General features: G+C 47.2%; 2 protein-coding genes across 2 annotated transcripts; both read left to right on the top strand.

Moving 5' to 3' along the window:
- Positions 1-907: 907 nt before the first annotated feature.
- Positions 908-3,532, top strand: LOC308259957 (PRAME family member 12-like; the record flags this gene model as incomplete). Its single annotated transcript, XM_080691297.1, has 3 exons — positions 908-1,194; positions 1,578-2,159; positions 3,001-3,532. 3 exons carry the CDS (start codon positions 908-910, stop codon positions 3,530-3,532), a joined length of 1,401 nt encoding a protein of 466 aa, XP_080547423.1.
- Positions 3,533-14,183: 10,651 nt separating this feature from the next.
- On the top strand, positions 14,184-18,796 carry LOC308259956 (PRAME family member 12-like; the record flags this gene model as incomplete). Its single annotated transcript, XM_080691296.1, has 5 exons — positions 14,184-14,470; positions 14,855-15,433; positions 15,794-15,916; positions 16,281-16,700; positions 18,772-18,796. 5 exons carry the CDS (start codon positions 14,184-14,186, stop codon positions 18,794-18,796), a joined length of 1,434 nt encoding a protein of 477 aa, XP_080547422.1.
- Positions 18,797-24,220: the final 5,424 nt, after the last annotated feature.

Here is a 24,220-nt window from a genome sequence, read left to right as displayed (position 1 = left end):
CACCCCCTGCCCTTTTTAAAATATTTAAACAGGGTCTCATATATTCTATAGGGCCTCACTAAGTAGCTGAGGCTGGCCACTAACCAGATCCTCCTGTCTCAGCCTCTCAAGTACTAGAATTAATAAATAAAGTAAGATGAATTAAAATATAAAATAAATTGGTTGGGGAAGTAGATCGGTGGTAGACCATACTGGGTACTATGCCCAGTAATGAAAAGAAGGCAAAAAAAACCCCAAATCTAACATCGCCCACGAAAGGGGTATCCCTTTATCTCTTCCATAGTTGGTATGTAGAGCCTATTGAGGAAGGCTAGGTTAAGTCTCAAGACACTGCATGTGCCTTGCCTTAGGGACCTAAATTATGGTCAGAAACTTTACCCAAGGCTGGATGTAATGGCACCAACCTGTAATTCCAGTCCTTGGGAGGCTGAGACCCAGGATTGAAGATTTGAGATCAGCCTCAGTAAATTAGTGAGGCCCTCAGAAACCTAGTGAGACTCTGTTTCAAACAAAAAATATAGAGACTGGGGTTTAGCTCAGAGTTGGAATGCCCTTAGATCCAATCCCCAATATCACAAACACACACACAAAACCTTTATCCACTAAGTGTGGGGTGAGCTCGGCAGCTCTCAGCGCCCTCCCAGGGGTTTTGCATGGATGGGATAGAGGTCTCCTGCCCCACCTGGCACTTGGGGTGCACGTCCTGGTAGAGCAGAGGCAGAGCCAGGACTCTGTCACCAGTGCACAGTGCAGGTGGGGGCAGTGAGGACTCTTCCACAGTCGCCAGACAGTGACTGGCCCTGAGTTGAGTCCTTGGGTGTGGAGGACCAGGAGTTCCTGGACTGGATTGAGAAGATGTCTCTTCCTGCTTGTTTCCCAGCACATGTCGCCTTGCCCAGGAAAGAGGATGAACTCACAGACCCCTCCCACGCTCCTGGAGCTGGCAGTGCAGAGCCTGCTGAGGGACCAGGCCCTGGCCATCCCTGCTCTGGAGGACCTGCCCAGGGAGCTCTTCCCACCCCTGCTCACGGAGGCCCTGGCCCAGAGACACTCAGAGATCCTGAAGGCCATGGTGCAGGTCTGGCCCCTCCCCTGCCTTTCTCTGGGGTCTCTAATGGAGAGGGGGCACCTGGACATCTTAGCATCAGCACTGGATGCGCTGGACTTGCTGCTGGCCCAGAAGGCTCGGCTCAGGTGAGTGGACCCAGTGTCATGGAGGAAGGGATCTGGGAGAGACGGAGGGACAGCTGGGGCAGAGAGTGTGGGGACCAGGAATGGGCAGAGGCTTCTGAAGTAGCAGAAAGGAGGAATGGAGAGGCCGTGGCCATGGTTGAGCTCCCCTGGGAGAGGGCTTGTGGGTGTGCAGGATGCTGTGATGGACACAAGGAAGACAGAAGGAGCCTGTACCTGCCCCACACAGGAGCTGGAAGTGGGACCAGGGTGTTTTCCATATGGAAAGGGGCTGGAGAACAGTAGACAGGCATGGAGAGGGAGCAGCTCTTTCAGCCTGGGGAGTCAAAGCCCAGGCTGAAGTTGGGTGTGTGTCAGTGCTGAGATTTCTTCCATTTCACCCTCAGGAGGTGGAAGCTGCAGGTGCTGGACTTGCGGGAAGGGCCGCAGCACCACTGCGGTGTGTGGTGCGCAGCCACGGCGAGGCCCAGCTTGCCAGAGGTTAGAGGGAAGAGGCTGAGAGAGAAGACTGGCCAAAGGATGGAGGCGCAGCAGCCCCTGAGGGTGTTCATAGACCTTTCTTTTGAAGCCGGCACCCTGGATGAATGCCAAACCTACGTTCTCTTGTGGGCCCTGCAGAGAAAGGATTCTCTGCACCTGTGTTGTCACAAACTGAAGATTTTTACACAATCCATCCACATTATGAGGAAGGTTCTGGAAATGCTGGACCTGAGCTGCATCCAGGTAGTGGAAGTGCACTGCAGCTGGGAGCTCTGCACCCTGGCTGCTTTTGCCCCTTACCTGGGCCAGATGCGGAACCTCAGGAAGCTGCTTCTCTGCAACATCTACATGTCTGCCCCTGTGTCTGTGGAGGAGGAGGAGTGCCTGATCACCCAGTTCACCTCGCAGCTCCTCAACTTGAACCGTCTCCAGGAGCTCAGCGTGGAAGAACCCATCTTCCTGGGTGGCCGCCTTGACCAGATGCTGAGGTGAGTCAGGATACTGAGTTTTCCCTTCCATCCAGTCACTGTGAGCCAGAGAGTAGAGCTGCTGTGGGGCAGCCTCTGCCAATGAAATAGCGATGGAGACACAAGGTGTCAATCATCCTCTTGTTTTTATTTTATCGGGCATGGACACCATGCTAGGATGCTGTCTGCCATGGTTCAATGGAGCTAGGGTGGCTTGAGGATTCTCCTTCGATGCACATGTAGTTAAGGAGATGGGAACCAGGGGGGAGAAGAGGGTGTGAGCCAAGGAGAGCCCCAGACCTGCACATTTCCACAGGGAGGCTCTGAACTTTCAGCTCTATGAGCTGAACCAGCCCATCTCTGATCCCCACCTGGGGCAGGTGTCCTGATGCCAGCTGGGATGCACAGACGGGGACTGTGTGATGCTGGAGTGGAGGGTGAGGAGCAGGAGGGAGGATGTGAACAGGACTGGCAGCTTTGCTGAGGATGCAGGGGAAGTCCCCAGGTGGAAACACAGGCAGCCCCAGGTGATCAGTCACTAGATTTGCCTGGCTTGGTCCTTCGTGCCGGCCTCTCTCTGGCCCCATCTGCTTAGAGCTGTAGTTTTCTACCTGGTAGGAAGAACAGGGACCTGTTGAGATAGATCTGAGTTGTCACACAAGAAACAGAACAAGGTGTCAGCCTCCAGTGTTACTGGAGGGAGCAGAGTCATCCATCCGCAGCCTCCTGGGTGCTGGCCATTCTTAGATGGTCAGGGCCACCATGGGCTTTGGTAAGGTCATCATTTCTGCCTCACAGTCCCTTCCTACCTCTTTTTCTCCCTCCTAACCATCTTAAGACTGACCACTCTGTCTCTCCACAGGTCCCTGCAGTCCCGCCTGCACAGGCTGACACTAACCAATTGTCTGCTCTCAGCCTCAGACCTAGAGCATCTCTCCTGCTGGACCAGCACCAGTCAGCTGAAGCACCTGGACCTGAGACGCACCAAACTGACCAACCTCAGCCCCGAGCTGCTGCGACTTCTGCTGGAGAGAGTGGCAGCCACCCTGGAGACCCTGGACTTGGAGGACTGTGAGCTCGAGGACCCCCAGCTGCAGGCCCTCCTGCCGGCCCTGAGCCGCTGCACCCAAATCAGGACCTTCAACTTCTATGGGAACCATTTCTCCATAGCCGTCCTGAAGGACCTTCTGCGCCACACTGCCAGGCTGAGCCAGCTGAACGCAGAGCGGTATCCTGCCCCGCTGGAGAGCTACGATGCCTGGGGTGCTCTGTGCCCGAGGAGGTATGCCCAGCTTTGTACCGAGCTGATGGCTACTCTGAGGGACCTACGGCAGCCAAAGGGGGTCTTTTTCGTGTGTCCTCTGACTTCATTGTGGCGACCAGGTGCTGGTTAACCTGGGGATTACTGCCTGGGTCTGTTCAGCTCCTGCCTAGCTGGATGCTGGTATCAAAACCTTTCCTCTGGCCCAGCATATTGGCAAGGCCTGAAATTCCAGACTTGGGAGGTGAGACAAGAGGATCACAAGTGGGAAATCAGCTTCAGCAACTTTATGAGACTTTGTGCAACTTAGTGAGACACTGTTGAAAAATAAGAAATAAACCAAGCTGGGAGTGGAGCTTGGAGGCAGAGTACACCTTAGTTCAGTCCCCAAACCACAAAAATAGTGTGCCTTGGACAGTAGGGTAGAAAAACTAGGATACTGGTCTATGAGCAAAGGAACACAGACCCTACATGGCAGCCTCGTCCTGGCCTGTGCAGCTTCTTAGTGAGGCCCTTTGCACTCAGTGAGACCCTGTATCAAAATAAAGGATAAACAAATAAGGCTGGAGTGTAGCTCGGAGGTAGAATGCCCCTCGGTTCTATCCCCAGTAGAACAAAATTAAAATAAATTTAAAAATAAAATAAAGTTAGAAGGGCCGGGGTTATATTAGAGACAGAATACCCTGTGTTTATTTTACCTGATCACATGAAAAATGCCGGGGTGGGGCTGCGTTGTTGCCTGGGTGACGTGTATGAAATGGCGAAAAATAAAGAGAATCAAGTGTTTGTTGTCTACTGTCTGCATGAAGGTTAACCCGGTCTCACAGCACTAGCGTGAGGACATCCAGGTGTCGCTGCAGAGAGGATGGTGCGGCTGGGGACCTGTGAGGTTCCCTGGCATCTGGAGGCTTCAGGACAGAAGTGGGCCATGTTCATCAGTGCCTCCACTGCTTCTTCTTTTTCTTTTTCTTAATTTCTTTTCTGCTGTTGTGATCCCTCCTGCGGCTCTTCACTTCTCTGGGCCTCTGTCCCTCCTGGCCATCACTGTAGCTCCTCGGTGGGCTGGCGCGCACAGGCGCACCCACGGGCCCTGGAGCACTCTGAGCGCTGGACACCAGCCAGCAACGAAGCTCGTAGGGAGCTCAGCGCTGCGCATGAGCACAGCTGCTCCTCCCCAGGGTCTGCACGGGGGTCTGGAGCCTCAGGTCCCCCTGGGTCTGCTGGGCACCGCCTTCTCTGCACATGGCAGGCCGCAGCCCCCAGCACTGCAGGGCCGGCCACACTGCAGACCAGCCAGGGCCTCTGGGTCTCAGGTCCCCTCCTGTTACCTGCTGCACAGCAGCCCTTCCTGGATCAAAGTAGTTGTGGCCAGAGAGAGAACTCATTCCCTTTCCGCAAAGCCCCCAGGTCACATAGGCCTGAAACCCTTGTCAGATGCTCCCAGTCCACATTACAATGCAGAACCTTTGCAGCGCGAGGCCTGGCAGGGAGAGGTGCTCCCCTAACTCCTCTCCTCTCTCCTACCTGGGAGGACCTGGAGGACCAGCCTGAAACAAGCACACGCTTAGAGGAGAAGCAACAACGCCGATCGGTGGCACCCAGGTGGCCTCACCTGTGCGGCCCATCTGAGCAGAGGGCGCCGGGGCGGCTCCAGGCTGAGGCCCGCGGCTGCGTGGTGCAGGGGCCTCAGCAAGAGCTCCAGTCTCCCCGACTCAGGAGGGTGATGGTTCCTCCTGATTCCTAAGTTCAGATGGGCCTAAAGCTGCCTGTCAATGTTCTAACTTGGGCTCAAGACTTTCCCATTCATAATGAACTGGAACTCAAAGTGTCGTATAAAGGAGACTGCAACCCGCTCTCCAACAGAGAGAGCGTCCCAGCCAAGGCAGCTCTGAGCTTCAGGGGACCAACACAGCCAGGTTTTTCTTGTTTTGTTTTTGTTTTTTGTTTTGTGGGTCTGGAGATGGGACCCAGGGGCATTTGACCTTCGAGGTACAGCCCCTGCCCTATTTTTTATTCTTTACTTTGAAACCGGTCTCACTGAGTTGCCGAGGGCCTCACTAAGTAGCTGAGGCTGTCTGCGAATCATGATCCTCCCGAATGCTGGGATTACAAGCCTGGCTTGTGAGCAGTGTTTTTTTGTTTGTTTGTTTGTTTGTTTTTTGTACTGAAAGCGAAACCAAGGTAGGGGCCTTTTATCTCTGAGCCGCACCCTCAAACTTTCTATTGATTGGTTGACTGATTGATTGATTTTCCATGGTACAATGGAATGAACTCAGGAGTGTTCTACTTCTGAGCTATACCCACAGCTCTATTTTATTTTATTTGCATTTTGGGACAGTCTCAATAAGTTGGAGACACCCTTGTTAAGTTGCTGAGCCTGACTGGGCACCTGTGATCCTCCCAAATGCTGGGATTAAAAGGGTACGCCACCACACCTCACTTCCAGACCAATTTTTGTTTGTGGTACTGAGGATTGAACCCAGGAGCATTCTAACTCTGAGCTACAGCCTCATTGCTATTTTAGTTTTATTTTGAAACAGCATCTTGCTAGATTGATGGGAGTATGGCTACTTACTGAGGTTGTCCTGAAAGCTGGGTTCCTCCTGTCTCAGATTCCCAAGTAATGGTGTTACAGGCGTCTACCACCAAGCCAGACTAGTTATTTTTTATTTCAAAAGGTTCTGCCTGAGTTGCCGTATCTGTCCTCAAACCTGTGATTCTCCTATATCTGCCTCCCAGCAAGTGGGATTACAGCCTCACTTGTGCTTTATGGCCCCTCATTTTGCCTTTTTAAAAATTAAGGCTCGCCAGGCGTGGTTGAGCACACTTGTAATCCCTGCACTTGGGAGACGGAGACAGGAGGATCGCGCAGGTTTGAAGTCAGCTGCACTGGTCTGAGACCCTGTTTCCAAATAAAAATATAAAAATAGGTCTGGGAGTGTAGCCCAGAAGTAGAAGGGTTTCCAGGAATCCCAATACTACTACTACTACTACTACTACTACTAATAATAATAATAATAATAATAAATAAAAATAAAAATTAAGTCTGAATCAAGGGTCAATCTCTCTCCAAACTACACTTCTAATACCTATTTTTATTTTGAAACAAGTTCTCGCTGAGTTGCTGAGGCTGGCTCCCATCCTGGAATCCTCCTGTCTCAGCCTCCCAAGTACTGATATTAACAGGGGCGTGGCCCGTCCTGGCTATGTCTGTGCCTCCTTTCCTCTTTCTGGCCCTCCCCTTTTCCAGCTATAAATATGAGGTGCACGTTTAGCGGGTGGAACATTCTGAAACCTCCTCATTCCGTGCTGCTGCTGGATTCCAGAATCACAAATAAAACCATTAAGACCTGAATCTATTAGAGTTGGTGTCAATATTCTCTGAGAGTTGGGAGACCACAAAGGACTGGAGACTTCTGCTGGCTCCCAAGGCTGCCTAGAGACTCGGGGAAGACCGGGGCATGTGCACCCTTCGTGGTCCCCTTGTGCCCCACGGAGCCCGGGTAGTTGTAGGTTTCTCTTCAGCCCGATGCTGCTCTGTGCACTGAGCTTCAGTCTTTACATTAATCAAGGGCTGGCTTGTGCTGGGATAGAGCACGTGACTGTCGCATCTCACAGCACACAGGACTGGGACCATCAGAGGCCTTACACTGACCAAGTTTGCAGAAGTGGAATGGGGCCAGGTATGGGGGCCACGCCTGCAATCCCAGTACCTGGGAGGCTGGGACAGGAGGATCACAGGTTTCTGCAATGCAGTAAAAATAAGGTTAAAACAAAAATGGTCTGCGGCTGTAGCTCAGAGGTAGAACGGGCCTAAAATCAGTCCCTAATAACAAAAACACACAGACAAACAGACACACACACACACACACTCACACTCAGGATGAAGGAACCAGAAACTATAGACTGTATCTTGATTGGTATGCAGAGGCACCTAAGAGTGGAAATGTATAATGGACGGACTCCTTGAGATTCTTTGCAAAAGGCAAATGAAAAGTGGAGTGTGGTTGCTTTTTTGAAAACCATCTTAAATCTGATTTTCATTTGGTAGCAAATCAACAAAACTTTTTCCCAAAGCCTCCTCTGTGCTTATTGGACCTGAGACGAAGGGAAGAACTTGGATGTGGGGTCAAAGACACCGTCTCTGACTTAGCAGCTGCGTTTTGGTCTTTGGAGGCGTCGTGCAAGGTGTCCAAATGCATATCAAGTGTTTGTGTCAAATCCTGAAAACACAGAACCGGTTGTCGTGAAGGGAATGTCTCGGAGGAAACTCCCCTGATAGGAGGAAAGCTCAGCAATGACTCTGCAGAAACACAGCCTGCAGGAAACCCACACCTGCCACCAGGGTTTCCAGGAGGACGCCTGCCAGCAGCTGCCTGCTCACCCCGGGCTCAGGCCGCCCTTGGGGATGCCCCTTGTGGCCATGGAGGCTCTCGTGTGAGATTGTTTACTCGGGACCTGTGGGAACATCAAAATAAAAACACACAGGAGCCGGGCGTGGTGGTGCTCACTTGTCATCCCAGTACTTGGGAGGTGGAGGCAGAGAATCCCAGGTCCACTGCGAGCCTCAGTTCGGCCCTCTATAACTTAGTGACACCATGTTTCAAAATAAAGAATAAAAAATAGGAATGGGCGCATAGCTTGGAGTTAGAATGCCCCGGGGTTCTATTCCCAAATAAAGAAACACACACACACACACACACACACACACACACACACACACAGAGGAGATGGCCATGGTATGCACATCAAATCCCAGTACTTGGGAGGCTGAGGATTGCAGGTTTGTGGACAGCCTCAGCAATACAACAAGAACTTCCACAACTTAGTAAGACCTTGTTTCAATATTTGAAATTTAAAATAAAATGGCAGTGGGGTGCAGCTAGGAAGTGGAATGACCTTGGTTTCAATCGGCAGTATATATATAAAATAAGGTAGAATAAGGTCATGAGGCTTCGCTTGTTAGAAACAAGAGCCCTATTATGAAGGACAATGGAGGATAGAAACAAGCATAGAAATGAAAATGATCCATCACGTGAAGGCATGTGAGCTACAGTGCGTGCAGTCAGCAGGTCAGGGAAGCAATGACATCCAGCACATGCTTGGGAAGCCCCTGCAGCCACCGAGAGCCACAGCTGGAAGGGGCCCAGGTGGAGAGCAGATCTCACCACGATGAGGCTCCAAGGGCCGCATCCTCAGGAGTCATGTGATGGACGCTCGCAGGGCTTCCCTCAGGGCCGCATCCATTGACGTGGTCCCAGGGAGTGGCCAGCTTCCTCAAGAAAAGGGAAGATGAGCCCGGCCTGGTGGTACGCACCTGTAATTTCAGTACTCAGGAGGCTGAGACAGAGAGGCCACAGGTTCATGACTAGCCGCAGCAACCCAAGTGAGGCCATGTTTCAAAATAATAAACAGAGCAGCCCTTTTTTATTATTTGTCTTTGAAACGGGGTCTTTTTAGGCTGAAAAGTCTCATTAAGTTGCTGAGGGTCGGGTCAAACCTGGGATCCTCCTGTCTCAGCCTTCCAAGTACTGGGATTACAGGACCGTACGACCACACTCAGCTTTAAATGAATTAAAAACAAATAAACTCCAATATATCTTAAAAACATTTTATGAAATAGTTTTAATCTTTTACTTAAAAAAGAAAATATAACTTATAAATTCTGAAAACTACAGAGCCCTTTGAACTAGAATTGAAGGGCACACAAATTGAATATCTGAAACCTCAAAGGTGGGTTATGTGGTAAACATTTGTGATCCCAGTACTTAGGAAGCTGAAACAGGACGATCACAGGTTGACAGCCAACTCCAGAAACTTATTGAGGCCCTCAGAAATTTAGTGAAACCCTGTTTTAATTGAAAAGGAGACAAAGAACGTGCGAAAAGAGAATGATAGTCAAGCGTGGTGGCTCAAGCTTGTAATCCCAGCATTTGGGAGGCTGAGATGGGAGGATTGCAGTTCGCAGACAGCCTCAGCTACTTAGTGAGACCCTGTTTCAAAACAAAAATACAAAACAGCTCAGGGGGTGTATCTTAGAGGTCCAATGCTTCTGAGTTCCATCCCCAGACCCACATACACATGCGTACACAGACACACAAACACACACACACACACACACAGACACACACACACACACACACACACACACACACACACACACACACTATGAGAAATGGCCGTGTATCAATTACCGTAGTGTTCTGGCCCTGGTTAATAACTGGCCCTGGTTCTCATCGCTAGAGGTAACTTCAGCACTCAAAAATATTGTCTCAACAACTGGAAATATAAAAGATTTGCAATCTTCTTTGTTTCTGTATGCCGTTTTATAGTCCGTGCTCTGAAAATGTATTCTTCCAGACAGTAAGGGGAAAGGACCTATATGTGTAGAAGTCAAGGTACAATCTGTCTCTCAGCTGTATTTATTTATTTATTTATTTATTTATTTATTTATTTATTTATTTATTTATTGTGGTACTGGGGTTGCTGGAAGCCCTTCTACCTCTGGGCTACTTATTTATTTATTTATTTATTTATTTATTTATTTATTTATTTATTTATTGTGGTACCGGGGTTCCTGGAAGCCCTTCTACCTCCGGGCTATACTCCCAGACCTATTTTTACATTTCTATTTGGAAACAGGGTCTCCTAAGCCAGTGTGCACGGCTGGCTTCGAACCTGCGTGATCCTCCTGTCTCTGCCTCCCAAGCACGGGGATTACAAGCCTGCGCCACCACGCCCAACTCTCACTTTAAACCAGTGAGTGCATGTTTTGTAAATAGGATGTAGTTTGTTTATTTTTAAGAAATTTGTTTTTTTGCCTCACCAGTCTGCAGAACTAATTCTCTGAAAGAGAAAGAGTGCATAGAGGATTGAGATAGGAAAGTGTCTGTTAAAAAGAAAAAAATAGGCCGGGCGTGGTGGCGCACGCTTGTAATCCCCACTCTTGGGAGGCGGAGACAGGAGGATCACACGGGTTTGAAGCCGGCCTCTCTGGCTTAAGAGACCTTGTTTCCAAATTTTAAAAAGTATAAAAATAGGTCTGGGAGTGTAGCCCAGAGCTAGAAGGGTTTCCAGGAACCCCAGTACCATCAAAATAAATAAATAAATAAATAAATAAATAAATAAATAAATAAATAAAAAAAAATAAAAAATATAAAAAACAGGAATGTTTTGCCCTGTATCTCAAAAATATCAGATCAAGCAATTTTGTTTCTAGACATTTTTGCATCTATATTTCAACATTAACACTTTTGAAGTCATGGTCTGTTGCCAGACTGAAGAAAATAAAACCACCTAATACTTCATGATCACCTGTATGTATTAAAGTAAAATACGCCTTTAACAATTTAGAAGTTTAATATGTGTGCAATAGTTAACTTTTTTGTCTTCATTTTACTTTTGCAGATGGGATTTTATAAAGTATGTTTTTACTAAGTAAATGTGGGATGATTTTAAAAACTACAGAAAAAGGTACAAATGTAGTGTATTGAGTAAACGTTCAACCAAAGCAAAAATATATATATTTGTTTTAAGTGCGTTTAACTTAATAGAAAGCTAATATGTTGTGAGACATAATTCTAGTTACTATATTAAAATATTGTATGACACAGATATAATCAAATCTTCTCAATTCTTCAAGGGCAGCCTCAGCAAGTTAACAAGACTGTTTCAAATAATAAAAAAAAAAAAAGCATTAGTGGTATAACTGGAGGTAGAACATCCTGGGTTCAAATTCTAGTACCGAGGCCTCAGGCAGCTCTCCAGGCTAAAGGGCCCTGGCAGCCATCTGGGGCTGAGGCTGCGCAGAAACCACCACTGTGGGGAGAACCCTGACTCTGAAGGAGGAGGTCTCCAGGCGGCGGCCGCCATGATGACAGGGATCCCTGCTGTGGCCCACCTTGCTTTCTCTCCCACATCCCAGGTTGCCCACAGAGTCCTTACTCTCTGGCTCAGATTGGAAATGTCTGACTCCCCAGGTCTGGCCTCCAGAGCTGCTCTCTGCTCGGCCAGCTCACATTCTTAGATTAACTTTCTCAGGCCAAGGTGTGGAGCTGACCCATCTGAAACACCCTGCACCTCCGGAAGGAATCCTAGACTGCATCATTCTGTCTGACCTCAAGGCAGTGCCCGTTTATTAGAATCTCCAATGTCTCTTTGAGGCAACTGCCCATTTAATTAATAAATTCCACTTAAAGTCTTCTTTTTACCTTTTCTTTTCTTTTTTTTTTTTTTTTTTTTTTTTGAGGGTCTAGACCGAACCCTATGGGCATTCGACCTCTGAGCTACACCCTTAATCCTATTTTTTATTCTTTTTTTGTTTGTTTGTTTTTGTTTGTTTTGTTTTGTTTGGTGGTACTGGGGGTGGTACCCAGAGGCTTTCTACCTCCAGGCTATACTCCCAGCCCTATATTTTATATTTTATTTTGAAACAGGGTCTCACTAAGTTGCTGAGAGCCTCACTAAGTAGCTGAGGCTGGCTTTGAACCTATGCGAACCTCCTGTCTCAGCGCTACCACGCCCGGCTTATTTATTTTGAAACAGGGTCTCACTAAGTTACAGAGGGCCTCACTAAGTAGCTGAGTTTATCCAAGAACCGAGATCCTCCCAAATGCTGGGATTAACAAGTGCCTGGCGCCACACCCGGCTCTACATCTTGACCCTTCAAAAAAGCCCTGCTAGAGCCGGGCGTGGTGACGCACGCTTGTAATCTCAGCATTTGGGAGGTTCGTGGACAGCCTCAGCTAGTGAGGCCCTCTGCAACTCAGTGAGACCCTGTTTCAAAATAAAGAATAAAAAATTGGGCAGAGGGTGTAGCTCGGAGGTCGAATGCCCCTGGGTTCCATCCCCAGACCCGTAAAAAATAATAATAATAATAATAATAATAAAGAAAGAAAGAAAAGAAAAGCCCTGCTAGGTAAAAATGTCTTGATCATTTACAAGGTCCTCTTAAGAACACTAGCTGTACAGGAACTTCTTATAGCTGTCCTGAGTTCTTCAAAGAAGCCTTGATCTCAGACCTGAAGACCACACACACCCTGAGGCTCCTTTTCCTCCTGAGGCATCACTGGCAGCTGTTAGGAACAGGACACCCAGGCGACCATTCCACACAGGGAACATTGCATTTCTATTTTCTTCACAATGTTCTCCCTAAAGATGTTTTAATTTGGAATTTTTTTATAATGTTAACATGGTAAAATAACAATTTCTAGTTTTGTTTCTTCTAATTTCAGAACAGATTAAACCTTTTCCTGACTCACACTCAGAACTCTGAAGGGCACATGGGAATAAAACTCATTCAGTGACCTGCACTGAATCAACCAAGGGGTCCTTGTCTTTGACCCTGGCCCTAATTCCTGTCTCCTATATGCATAATCTCAACCAATCATTTCATCTGGAGAAAGCTCAAAGCTAATAAAGGCCAATGGGTGGAGATCCTGGAATGTAATCCCATCCTGTTCTCTGATTGGAGGCTGGTTCTTGGAAAAGGGAAGGACCACCCAAGAGAGGTGAATAAAAGGGTCTGAGCCCTGGGGAGAAAGACTCAGAATCCTGGAGCCTGGAGTCACTGCCTGGCCATTCTGGGACTCAGAGCGCCCTGCAGACCCTGCTCAGACCTGGTAAGTCCCTTGCCCATCCCTTCTACCCTCAGCCACTCTGCTATTGCAACATATATTCTAAGAGGCAAGGGTGATGTTATGTTTTCTCTTTTTCATATGAGTTAATTGGAGACTGAATTTCCTGCAAAATACTGTGTTTTACTAGTCTCACCATTATGACTTCCACCGTGTTTTATGTGGTGTGTGTGTATTTGTTTGTGTGTGCTCATATGCGTGCACACACATTTGTGTGTTGCTGAGGACTGAAGCCAGGACATTCTACTTTTAAGCTACATGTCCAGCCTGATTTTGTTTTATTTTGAAATAGGATCTCACTAATTCCATAGGGCCTCACTAAGTAGCTGAGGGTGGCCACTAACCCAGATCGTCCTGTCTCAGTACTGGACTTCCCAAGTCCTGGAATTAATAAATCAAGTAAGATGAGTTAAAATATAAAAGAAACTGGTTGGGGAAGTAGGTCGGCAGTAGAGCATACTGGATTCTAATCCTAGTACTGAAAACAAGGCAACCCCCCAAAAAACTAACTTCTCCCACGTGAGGGGTATCCCTTTCTTCTTCCAGAGTTGGTATGTAGCACCTATTGAGGAAGGCTAGGTTAAGTCTCAAGGCACTGCTTGTGCCTTGCCTTAGGGACCTAAATTATGGTCAGAAACTTTACCCAAGGCTGGATGTAATGGTACCAACCTGTAATTCCAGTCCTTGGGAGGCTGAGACACAAGATTGCAGGTTTGAGATCAGCCCCAGTCACTTAGTGAGGACCTCAAAAACCTAGTGAGACCCTGTTTCAAACAAAAAATAAAAAGACTGGGGATTTAGCTCAGAGTTGGAATGCCCTTGGGTCCAACCCTAAATATCACACACAAAACTTTTATCAAAGAATTTTGGGGTGAGCTTGCCAGGTCAGCACCTGCACAAGGGTTGTGCATGGAATGGAAAGAGGTCTCCTACTACACTTGGCACTTGGGGTGCAGAGGCAGAGCCAGGACTCTATCACCAGTGCACAGTGCAGGTGGGGGCAGTGAGGACTCTTCCACAGTCGTCAGACAGTGACTTTGGCCCTGAGTTGAGTCCTTGGGTGTGGAGGACCAGAGGTTCCTGGCTGGATTGAGAAGATGTCTCTTCCTGCTTGTTTCCCAGCACACGTTGCCTCAGCCAGGCAAGAGGATGAGCTCGAGGACCCCTCCCACGCTCCTGGAGCTGGCAGTGCAGAGCCTGCTGAGGGACCAGGCCCTGGCCATCCCTGCTCTGGAGGACCTGCCCAGGGAGCTCTTCCCACCCCTGCTCAGGGCGGCCCTGGCCCAGGGACACTCAGAGATCCTGAAGGCCATGGTGCAGACCTGGCCTCTCCCCTGCCTCCCTCTGGGGTCGCTAATGACAAGGGCGCATCTGGACATCTTAACAACAGCACTGGATGCGCTGGGCTTGCTGCTGGACCAGAAGGCTCGGCCCAGGTGAGTGGACACAGTGTCCTGGAGAAAGGGATCTGGGAGAGATGGAGGGACAGCTGGGGCAGAGAACGTGGGGCCCAAGGTTGGGAAGAGGCTTCTGAAGTTGCAGGATGAGGAATGGAGAGGCCGTGGCCATGGCTGAGCTCCTCTGGAGGATGGCTTGTGCGTTTGAAGGATGCTGTGATGGGCACAGGGAAGACAGAAGGAGCCTGTATCTGCCCTTTGCAGGTGTTAAAAGTGGGGTCCAGGGTGTTTTCCACATGGAAAGGGGCTGGAGAACAGCAGACAGGCATGGAGAGGGGGCAGCTCTTTCAGCCTGGGGAGTCAAAGCCCAGGCTGAAGTTGGGTGGTGTGTCAGTGCTGAGGTTTCTTCCATTCCACCCTCAGGAGGTGGAAGCTGCAGGTGCTGGACTTGCGGGAAGGGCCGCAGCACCACTGCGGTGTGTGGTGCGCCGCCATGGCGAGGCCCAGCTTACCAGAGGCCAGGAGGGAGAGGCCGAGAGAGAAGACTGGCCAAAGGATGGAGGCGCAGCAGCCCCTGAGGGTGTTCATAGACCTTTCTTTTGAAGCCAGCACCCTGAATGAATGCCAAGCCTACGTTCTCCTGTGGGCCCTGCAGAGAAAGGATTCCCTGCACCTGTGTTGTCACAAACTGAACATTTTTCCACAATCCATCCACATTATGAGGAAGGTTCTGGAAACGTTGGACCTGAGCTGCATCCAGGTAGTGGAAGTGCACTGCGGCTGGAAGCTCTGCACCCTGGCTGCTTTTGCCCCTTACCTGGGCCAGATGCGGAACCTCAGGAAGCTGCTTCTCTCCCACGTCCTCGTAATCCCCTCTGCGTACTTTGGGGAGGAGTCGCTGATCACCCAGTTCACCTCACAGCTCCTCAATTTGAACCGTCTCCAGGAGCTCAGCGTGGATGAACCCATCTTCCTGGGTGGCCACCTTTACCAGATGCTGAGGTAAGTCAGAATACTGAGTTTTCCCTTCCAACCAGTCACTGTGAGCCAGAGAGTAGAGCTTCTGGGGGGCAGCCTCTGCCAATGAATCAGCGATGGAGACACAAGTTGTCAAACATCCTCTTGTTTTTATTTTATCGGGCATGGAAACCATGCTAGGATGCTGGCTGCCAAGGTTCAGATGGAGGGCGGGTGGCTTGAGGATTCTCCTTAGATGCACATGTAGTTAAGGAGATGGGAACCAGGGGGGAGAAGAGGGTGTGAGCCAAGGAGAGCCCCAGACCTGTACATTTCCACAGGAAGGCTCTGAACTTTTAGCTCTGTGAGCATTACCAGCCCATCTCTGATCCCCACCTGGGGCAGGTGTCCTGATGCCAGCTGGGATGCACAGATGGGGACTGTGATGCTGGAGTGGAGGGTGAGGAGCAGGAGGGAGGATGAGAACAGGACTGGCAGCTTTGCTGAGGATGCAGGGGACGTCCCCTGGTGGGAACACAGGCAGCCCCAGGTGATCAGTCATTAGATCTGGCCTGCGTTAGTCCTTTGTGCCTGCCTCTCTCTGGCCCCATGTGCTTACAGCTGTAGTTTTCTACCTGGCAGGGAAAACAGGGACTTGTAGAGATGGGTCTGAAGTGTCACACAAGCACTAAAGCATGATGTCAGCCTCCAGTGGGTTACAGGAGTGAGCAGAACGCTCCATCCATAGCCTCCTGAGCGCTGGCCATTCTTAGATGGTCAGGATCACCATGGGCTTTTTGGCAAGCTCATCATTTCCACCTCAAGGGCGCTCCCCCCCTCTTTTTTTCTCCCTCTTACCCTTCCAACCACTGACTGCTCTGTCTCTCCACAGGACTCTGCAGTCCCAACTGCAGAGGCTGGTGTTAACCAACTGTCCGCTCTCAGCCTCAGACCTAGAGCATCTCTCCTGCTGGACCAGCACCAGTCAGCTGAAGCACCTGGACCTGAGACGCACCAAACTGACCAACCTCAGCCCCGAGCCGCTGCGACTTCTGCTGGAGAGAGTGGCAGCCACCCTGGAGACCCTGGACTTGGAGGACTGTGAGCTCGAGGACCCCCAGCTGCAGGCCCTCCTGCCGGCCCTGAGCCGCTGCACCCAAATCAAAATCTTCAACTTCTGTGGGAACCATTTCTCCATAGCCGTCCTGAAGGACCTTCTGCGCCACACTGCCAGGCTGAGCCAGCTGAACGCAGAGCGGTATCCTGCCCCGCTGGAGAGCTACGATGCCTGGGGTGATCTGTGCCCGAGGAGGTATGCCCAGCTTTGTACTGAGCTGATGGCTACTCTGAGGGACCTACGGCAGCCAAAGGGGGTCTTTTTTGTGTCTTCTCTGCCTTCATTGTGGTGACCAGGTGCTGGTTAACCTGGGGATTACTGCCTGGGTCTGTTCAGCTCCTGCCTAGCTGGATACTGGTATCAAAAGCTTTCCTCTGGCCCAGCATATTGGCAAGGCCTGAAATTCCAGACTTGGGAGGTGAGACAAGAGGATCACAAGTGGGAAATCAGCTTCAGCAACTTTATGAGACTTTGTGCAACTTAATGAGACACTGTTGAAAAATAAGAAATAAACCAAGCTGGGCGTGGAGCTTGGAGGCAGAGTACACCTTAGTTCAGTCCTCAATACCACAAAAATAGTGTGCCTTGGACAGTAGGGTAGAAAAACTAGGATACTGGTGCATGAGCAAGAGAACACAGACCCTACATGGCAGCCTCGTCCTGGCCTGTGATGAATACGGAAGGTGATGCAGGGCCTGGGATAGAGGGGACTGATGGGATCTTTGTGGACATATGTGTTAAGGAGTCAGAAACAGAGCTTGTGCAGGACTGATGGCCCATACTTGTAATCTGAGTATTTGGGAAGCTGACAGGAGAATCGCAAGCTCAAGTCCAGCCTCAACAACATAAAGAGATTTTGTTACAAAATAAAAATTAGAGCCAGGCATGTGGCACATACTTCTAATCCCAGCATTTGGGAGGCTGAGAGAGGATTGCAGTTTGTTGCCAGCCTCAGCTACTTAGTGAGGCCCTTTGCAACTCAGTGAGACCTTGTTTCAAAATAAAGAATAAAAAATAAGGCCAGAGAGTAGCTCGGAGGTAGAATGTCCCTTGGTTCCAATCCCAGTACCACAAGAGCTAAAATAAATTTAAAAATAAATTTAAAAATAAGATAAAGTAATAAGGGATGGGGGTCATATTGGAGGTAGAACCCCCTGGATTTATTCTCCATGTTCACACAAAAAAATGTTGGGGTGGGGACCTGAGTTTTTGCATGGATGACTTATATGAAATGGTGCCAAATAAAGAAAATCTCAAGATTTTTTTTTGTCTACTGTCCTCCATGAAAGATTAAACTGGGTTAACAGTACTGGTGTGAGGACCTTCCAGGTGTTGCTGCAGAGAGGACAGAGTGGCTAGTGACCTTTGAGATTCACCTGGCATCTGAAGGCATCAGGACGGAAGTGGACCATGTTCATCAGTGCCTGCCACTGCTTCCTCTGTGCCTTTTTATTTCTTTTCTGCTGTTGTGATCACTTTTGCACACTCTTCACTTCTCTGGGGCCTCTGTCACTCCTGGTCACCAACTGTAGCTCCTCAGGGGGCTGGTGCTCACTGGTGTCCCCTCATAGCCTGGAACATTCTGATTGGGCTGAGGCTGTCCTGGACCTGGGAATCCTCCTGTCGCAGCTTCCCAAGTACTGGTGTTACAGGTGTTGCAGGTGTGCACCACCAGGCCAGGCTAGCTATATTATTTATTTATTTATTTATTCATTCATTCATTCATTCATTTATTGGTGGTACTGGGGATGGAACCCTTCTGCCTCCAGGCCACACTCCCAGACCTATGTTATATTTTATTTGGAAACAGGTTCTCCTAAGCAAGAGAGGCTGGCTTCAAACCTGCGCGATCCTCTTGTCTCCACCTCCCAAGCGCGGGGATTACAAGTGTGCGCCACCTTGCCCGGCATATATTTTATTTTTAATTTTGAACAGGTTCTGCCTGAGTTGCTGAAGCTGGCCACAAACCCGTCATTCTCCTGTCTCAGCCTCCCTACGTGTGGGATTACGGCCTCACTTGTGCTTTATGGCCCTACATTTTTCCTTGGTTTTCAATTAAGGCTGAATGCACGGTCAATCTCTCTTCAAACTACACTTCTAACACCTATTTTTAAAATTTTGAAACAGGTTCTCGCTGAGTTGCTGAGGCTGGCCTCCAACCTGAATCCTCCTGTCTCAGCCTCCCAAGTACCATGATTACAGGAGCGTGGCCCGTCCTGGCTATGTCTGTGCCTCCTTTCCTCTTTCTGGCCCTCCCCTTTTCCAGCTATAAATACGAGGTGCACGTTTAGCGGGTGGAACATTCTGAAACCTCCTCATTCCGTGCTGCTGCTGGATTCCAGAATCACAAATAAAACCAATGAGACCTTACAGTATTATTCATGGTGTCAATATTCTCTGATAGTTGGGAGACCACAAAGGACTGGGGACTTCTGCTGGCTCCCAAGGCTGCCTAGAGACTCGGGGAAGACCGGGGCATGTGCACCCTTCGTGGTCCCCTTGTGCCCCACGGAGCCCGGGTAGTTGTAGGTTTCTCTTCAGCCCGATGCTGCTCTGTGCACTGAGCTTCAGTCTTTACATTAATCAAGGGCTGGCTTGTGCTGGGATAGAGCACGTGACTGTCGCATCTCACAGCACACAGGACTGGGACCATCAGAGGCCTTACACTGACCAAGTTTGCAGAAGTGGAATGGGGCCAGGTATGGGGGCCACACCTGCAATCCCAGTACCTGGGAGGCTGGGACAGGAGGATCACAGGTTTCTGCAATGTTGTAAAAAAAAGAGTATGATTCCACTGGCATTGGAATAGGCACTGCCACTGGCATAAGTACTACCACCTTGGAGTACAGTAGCCTATTTAATTCCATATCCTTAAGAACCAGGGAGTTCAATTTGTCTCTTAACATCTAAACTGACCCTCCAAAAACTAGTGACTGTAGCAAAACAGAAAACATTCCGGCAAAACCCATTTTTTCAAATGTCAAGCCTGCCTCAAGAGCCTTTCCCACTATTTCAACCTGTACCTGAAAACTCTATAAAAACCAGCACTGTCAAAAGGTCCCTGCTTCTGTTCTCTCAATGGTAGTATGTCCTGCTCCAACCTTTCATTGGTGCCGTGACTCAGATCCAGATGCTCCTCTTGACTTTGCTTCTCCCCAGAGATCTGAGAAGCTTCTAGATACTGAGCCCAGGAATACCCCATGGGAAGATCCCTCTTGGGTCTTGCATCTTGCTTCCTGGCTCCCACAAGTCCTGCTAGCAGATGCCAAGACCCCACAGATCATGGCTACCATCCCCTCTATTTTGGGGTTCTCTGAAGGTGGGCTATGTATATTTTCTCTAGCTGACATTTTATTGGATTTTTTTCTTGGATAGGATAGGATTTTACTGGATAGGATAATGGAAATGTATGAATTTTTAGTTTCAATAGACAATGATGGGTTTTTCCAGAACCCTAATACAGTTTGTGATATCAACCTGGCCCCCTCTTAGGTAATTGAAGCAAAAGAACACCAAAAGATGTGAGGTCCCGAATCACTGATCGGTCATCACTTAGTCCCTATAGTTATTCATAAGGGTGACTGGAGTCCCTTCTTGTCTGCCCTGCACTATTTAAAGGGGGATATTTTTCCTGTAGGGGTTCTGATCATAGACTATTTCTGTGATCTGGGGGGCCCCTCTAACCAAAATTGCCTCTCTGGCAGTCATTTGAGGAGAACTCCTTATTGCCTTCAGGTAGTCATATACCGTTTGGGGTGCACTGGTGTTAAGACCACTGGCAAGATGCCCTGAATCACTTCCATGTGTCAGTGGCATTGAACCACTGTTAGGAGTTGCTGCTATTTCACAGTTGTATCAAAGTGCCACAGCTCTACAGCCAGAGAGCTGCCCACTAAATCACTAGACCAAGGTCCCATAAAAATCATTACTTAAAATTTATTATTAAACCACTTGTCTCATCTGGGTCACCAAAAATGTTACACTTTAATGGTGCTGTGGGCTTATTTTCCTCTATTCAACTATAATTCTTTTTTTTGTTTTTTTTTTTTTTTTGTTTTTGTGGGTCTGGGGATAGAACCCAGGGGCATTCGACCTCCAAGCTACACCCCCTGCCCTATTACTTTTTATTCTTTATTTTGAAACTGGGTCTCACTGAGTTGCAGAGGGCCTCATTAAGTAGCTGAGGCTGTCTGGGAACCGCGATCCTCCGGTCTCAGCCTCCCGAATGCTGGGATTACAAGCGTGCGCCACCATGCCAGGCTTAACTAGAATTTTTTAAATCGAGAAATTAAAACTAATATCTTAGTGCAGCTTTAACAAGTCTTTATTATGAAATCAGTAGGATATTGAAAGAGAAGAGAAAAAAAAAGTGTGCAGGCACACCAAAGAGCCCCAAATGAACTCCAACCTCCTCTCCATTCCTAGCCTTTCCATAGATTTTGTTTTGCTGTTTTTATCAGTGTTACCAAGGCAATGGACAAATAACTTATTTCTTAGCCAGGTGGTACCTCTTTGCCTCCAAATAAGTGCAGGGGTCAATAATCTACCTGGCTTACACCTCTACTGTATGGGCTGTACTGGATGCTAATCAACTATGAGTGCTTTGAAGTAGCACATGGATTTTAACTTTTTTTTATACCCAGGCAAGTTCACAAAGAAGAGGAGGTAAACAGAAACACTGATTGTATATATATTATATATATACAATATATAATATATATACAATATATAATATATATACAATATATAATATATATACAATATATATAGTTTTTTTTTTTTTTTGGTGGTACTGGGGTTCCTGGAAACCCTTCTACCTTTGGGTTACACTCCCAGACCTATTTTTATACTTTTTCATTTGGAAACAGGGTCTCTTAAGCCAGCGCAGCTGGCTTAGAACCTGCATGATCCTCCTGTCTCTGCCTCCCAAACGCAGGGATTACAAGCGTGCGCCACCAAGCCCGGCTGAATTCGACTAATTTTAAAATCTCGACAGCACTGGAGAAGGAAATGCCGCCCCACTCACCAAATGCTGCCCCATTCACCACGTGTGTGCCAGCCACTTGCTCTTGGGCGTTACTGCTTCTGTGCTTGATATTAAATCCTTTAACTTGCCTCAGTGTGCATGGGTTGGACTTAGAGCCACTTTTGTTCCCCAAGGCTCACTGGAGAACCCCCAGAGAGCGCCACCGCCTGCAGGCTCTGGAGCACTCTGGGGGCACCTGCAGAGGCTGTTGGCGAGCGTCCCTGGCGCCGGGGCGAAGAACCAGCCCAGAGGCCTGCAGGTGACCCTAAAACAGATATTAGTAATACATCCATAAAACTAGAACTCACAGAGGGCTGAGTATGGTTTCTCATTTGACAACGCCTTCCATAATATCAACTAAAGCTAATTAATTTAATATCTCTCCTTTATAAATCTCTTGAAAAATTATGGGGCCCTCTGGAACATCCCAAGGTGAGTTCAAGGTCAAAAAGACTTAATGTAGAACTTGATCTTAGAGAAGTGTGTCAAAAATGTCAAAAGGTTTAAAGCACTTAATGAAAATAGATCATTATAAAAATTACTCATTTAACCAGAGTGACAATGAAAAGATGTTAAAACCTATTTGGAAATTTACATAGTAGAAAGAAAAATTCCTTCAACTTTTAAGGAACATGGCTTATTTTTTTTTTATTGGTGCACTGTATTCATACATCATAATGGGATACAAACTTTTGTAGACATACATGCACACATCACCCAATCAGCCCCCACCCGATCCCCACCCCATTCTCTCCCCATCCCTCCCTCCCATGCTTGGCTTAGTGGTTGACATCTAGTATTATAGCAATTTATCCAAAATTAAAAATGATAATCTCACATAACAGTTTCATTTGTCTGATACCAAGCTTTTGATGACTTAAAGATAACATTTCAATATTTCTTTTTACTTTCTTTCTTGCCAGAGAATATTTTTTTCTATTTTTTTTTTGGTGAAACTATCATATATTTATATATTTATTTTTCAGAAAAAAAAATCTATCCTAATATGAAATATGGACTCTAGATACCCACAACGATCTTGAAAAAGAACAAAGCTAGAAGATATATATTTTCTGATTTCAAACCATATAAAGCTACAATAATTGAAACAGTGTAGTACTGTTCTAAAGGCAGATATATAAACCATTGGAGTTAAATACAAGCCTAGAGCTAAACTCTTCCCTATATTGTCAAGTTATTTTTGACAAGGTTTCCACGAACATTTGGTGGTGGAAATAATAATCTTTTAACTAAATATTGTTGAAAAATAATAATTACATGGAGAAGAATAAAATTGGACCCTTACCTAATCCCATATACAAATATTAACTCAAAATAGATAAAAGACCTAAATATAAATCTTAAGACTATAAACTTTTAGGAGAAAATCTGGGTCATAAAACCTCACAACATTGAAATTGGCAGTGATTTCTTGGATATGATTTCAATGGCACAGGCAACAGAAGAGTATACACACTTCCTAAAAAATAAAAAAAATATATTGTATATCCAAAGACAATGTAAACAGAGTTAAAAGTTACTAATAGAATTGGATAAAATATTTCCAAATGCTATATCTGAAGGTATATTAATATTCCAACTAGAAATCCTAAAAATTAACAATAAAGGCAAACAATACAATTTAGAGATAGGTAAAAGACTAACATAAATAATGAATCTCCACAGATAACCAATCTTAGTTGTCTGTTGGATGGAAAATCTTATTTCTCTGGTTCTGGTGTGTGTTACCTATTTCTTCTTTGTAGTTAATCTCTTTGAGTATTTTCTCTAGCGCTGGTTTTGAAGACATAAATTCCTTCAGTTTCTGTTTGTCATGGAAGCTTCTTATTTCTCCATCTAATTTGATAGAAAGTTCTGCTGGGCAGAAAATTTTTGGCTGGAAGTTGTTTTCTTTCAGAGTTTGGAATATATTACTCCAAGCCCTTCTGGCTCTCATGACTTGGTTTGGGAAGTCTGGAGTGATTCTAATTGGTTTGCCTCTGAATGTCACTTGGCCCTTTATTTTTGTTGCCTTTAAGATTCTCTGCTTGGCTTCCACACTGGTCATTTTGACAATTATGTGGCGTGGGGATCCTCTTCTCCGATCCTGTCTAAAGGGAGTTCTATAAGTTTCCTGGACCTGTGTATCGACCTCTTGCTCTATGTTTGGGAAATTTTCTGCTATTACTTCCTTGAAGAGATTGTTGATCCCTTTGGTTTCACTTTCTTTTCCCTCCTCTATTCCAATTATTCTTAGGTTAGCTCTCTTAAAATGGGCCCATATTTCTTCAATATCAGATTCCTGCTGTTGGATATTTTTTTCTAGATTAGAAACTATGCATTCATTTTTGGAATGGTCATCTTCTAAGAGCGAGATTCTGTTTTCCATGTGGTCTAATCGGTTGTTTGTGCTTTGAATTGAGGCCTTTACTTCATTAATTGCATCCTTTATCTCTTTTTGGCTCTCTCTGAGTTCTTTTCGAAGCACCTCTATTATTTCTACAGTTATTTTCCTGATTTGATCTTCTAGAAATCTCTGATTTTCTGTTTTATCGGGTTCTGATGTTGTGGGGTTGTGAGCATTCATTGCTCCAGTATTATTCCTCTTTCCCATGATTTTGGAAGTTTGTGCCTTCTCTGGGTTCTTCCCTTGAGTCACTATGACTTCACTTAAGGTGCTCTGGATCTC

The sequence above is a fragment of the Muscardinus avellanarius genome, assembly GCF_963383645.1.
Source record: "Muscardinus avellanarius genome assembly, chromosome: 3".
Lineage (NCBI taxonomy): Eukaryota > Metazoa > Chordata > Mammalia > Rodentia > Gliridae > Muscardinus > Muscardinus avellanarius.
Note: the sequence above shows the minus strand (reverse complement) of the source record. Positions and strands in the feature narration are given on the sequence as shown.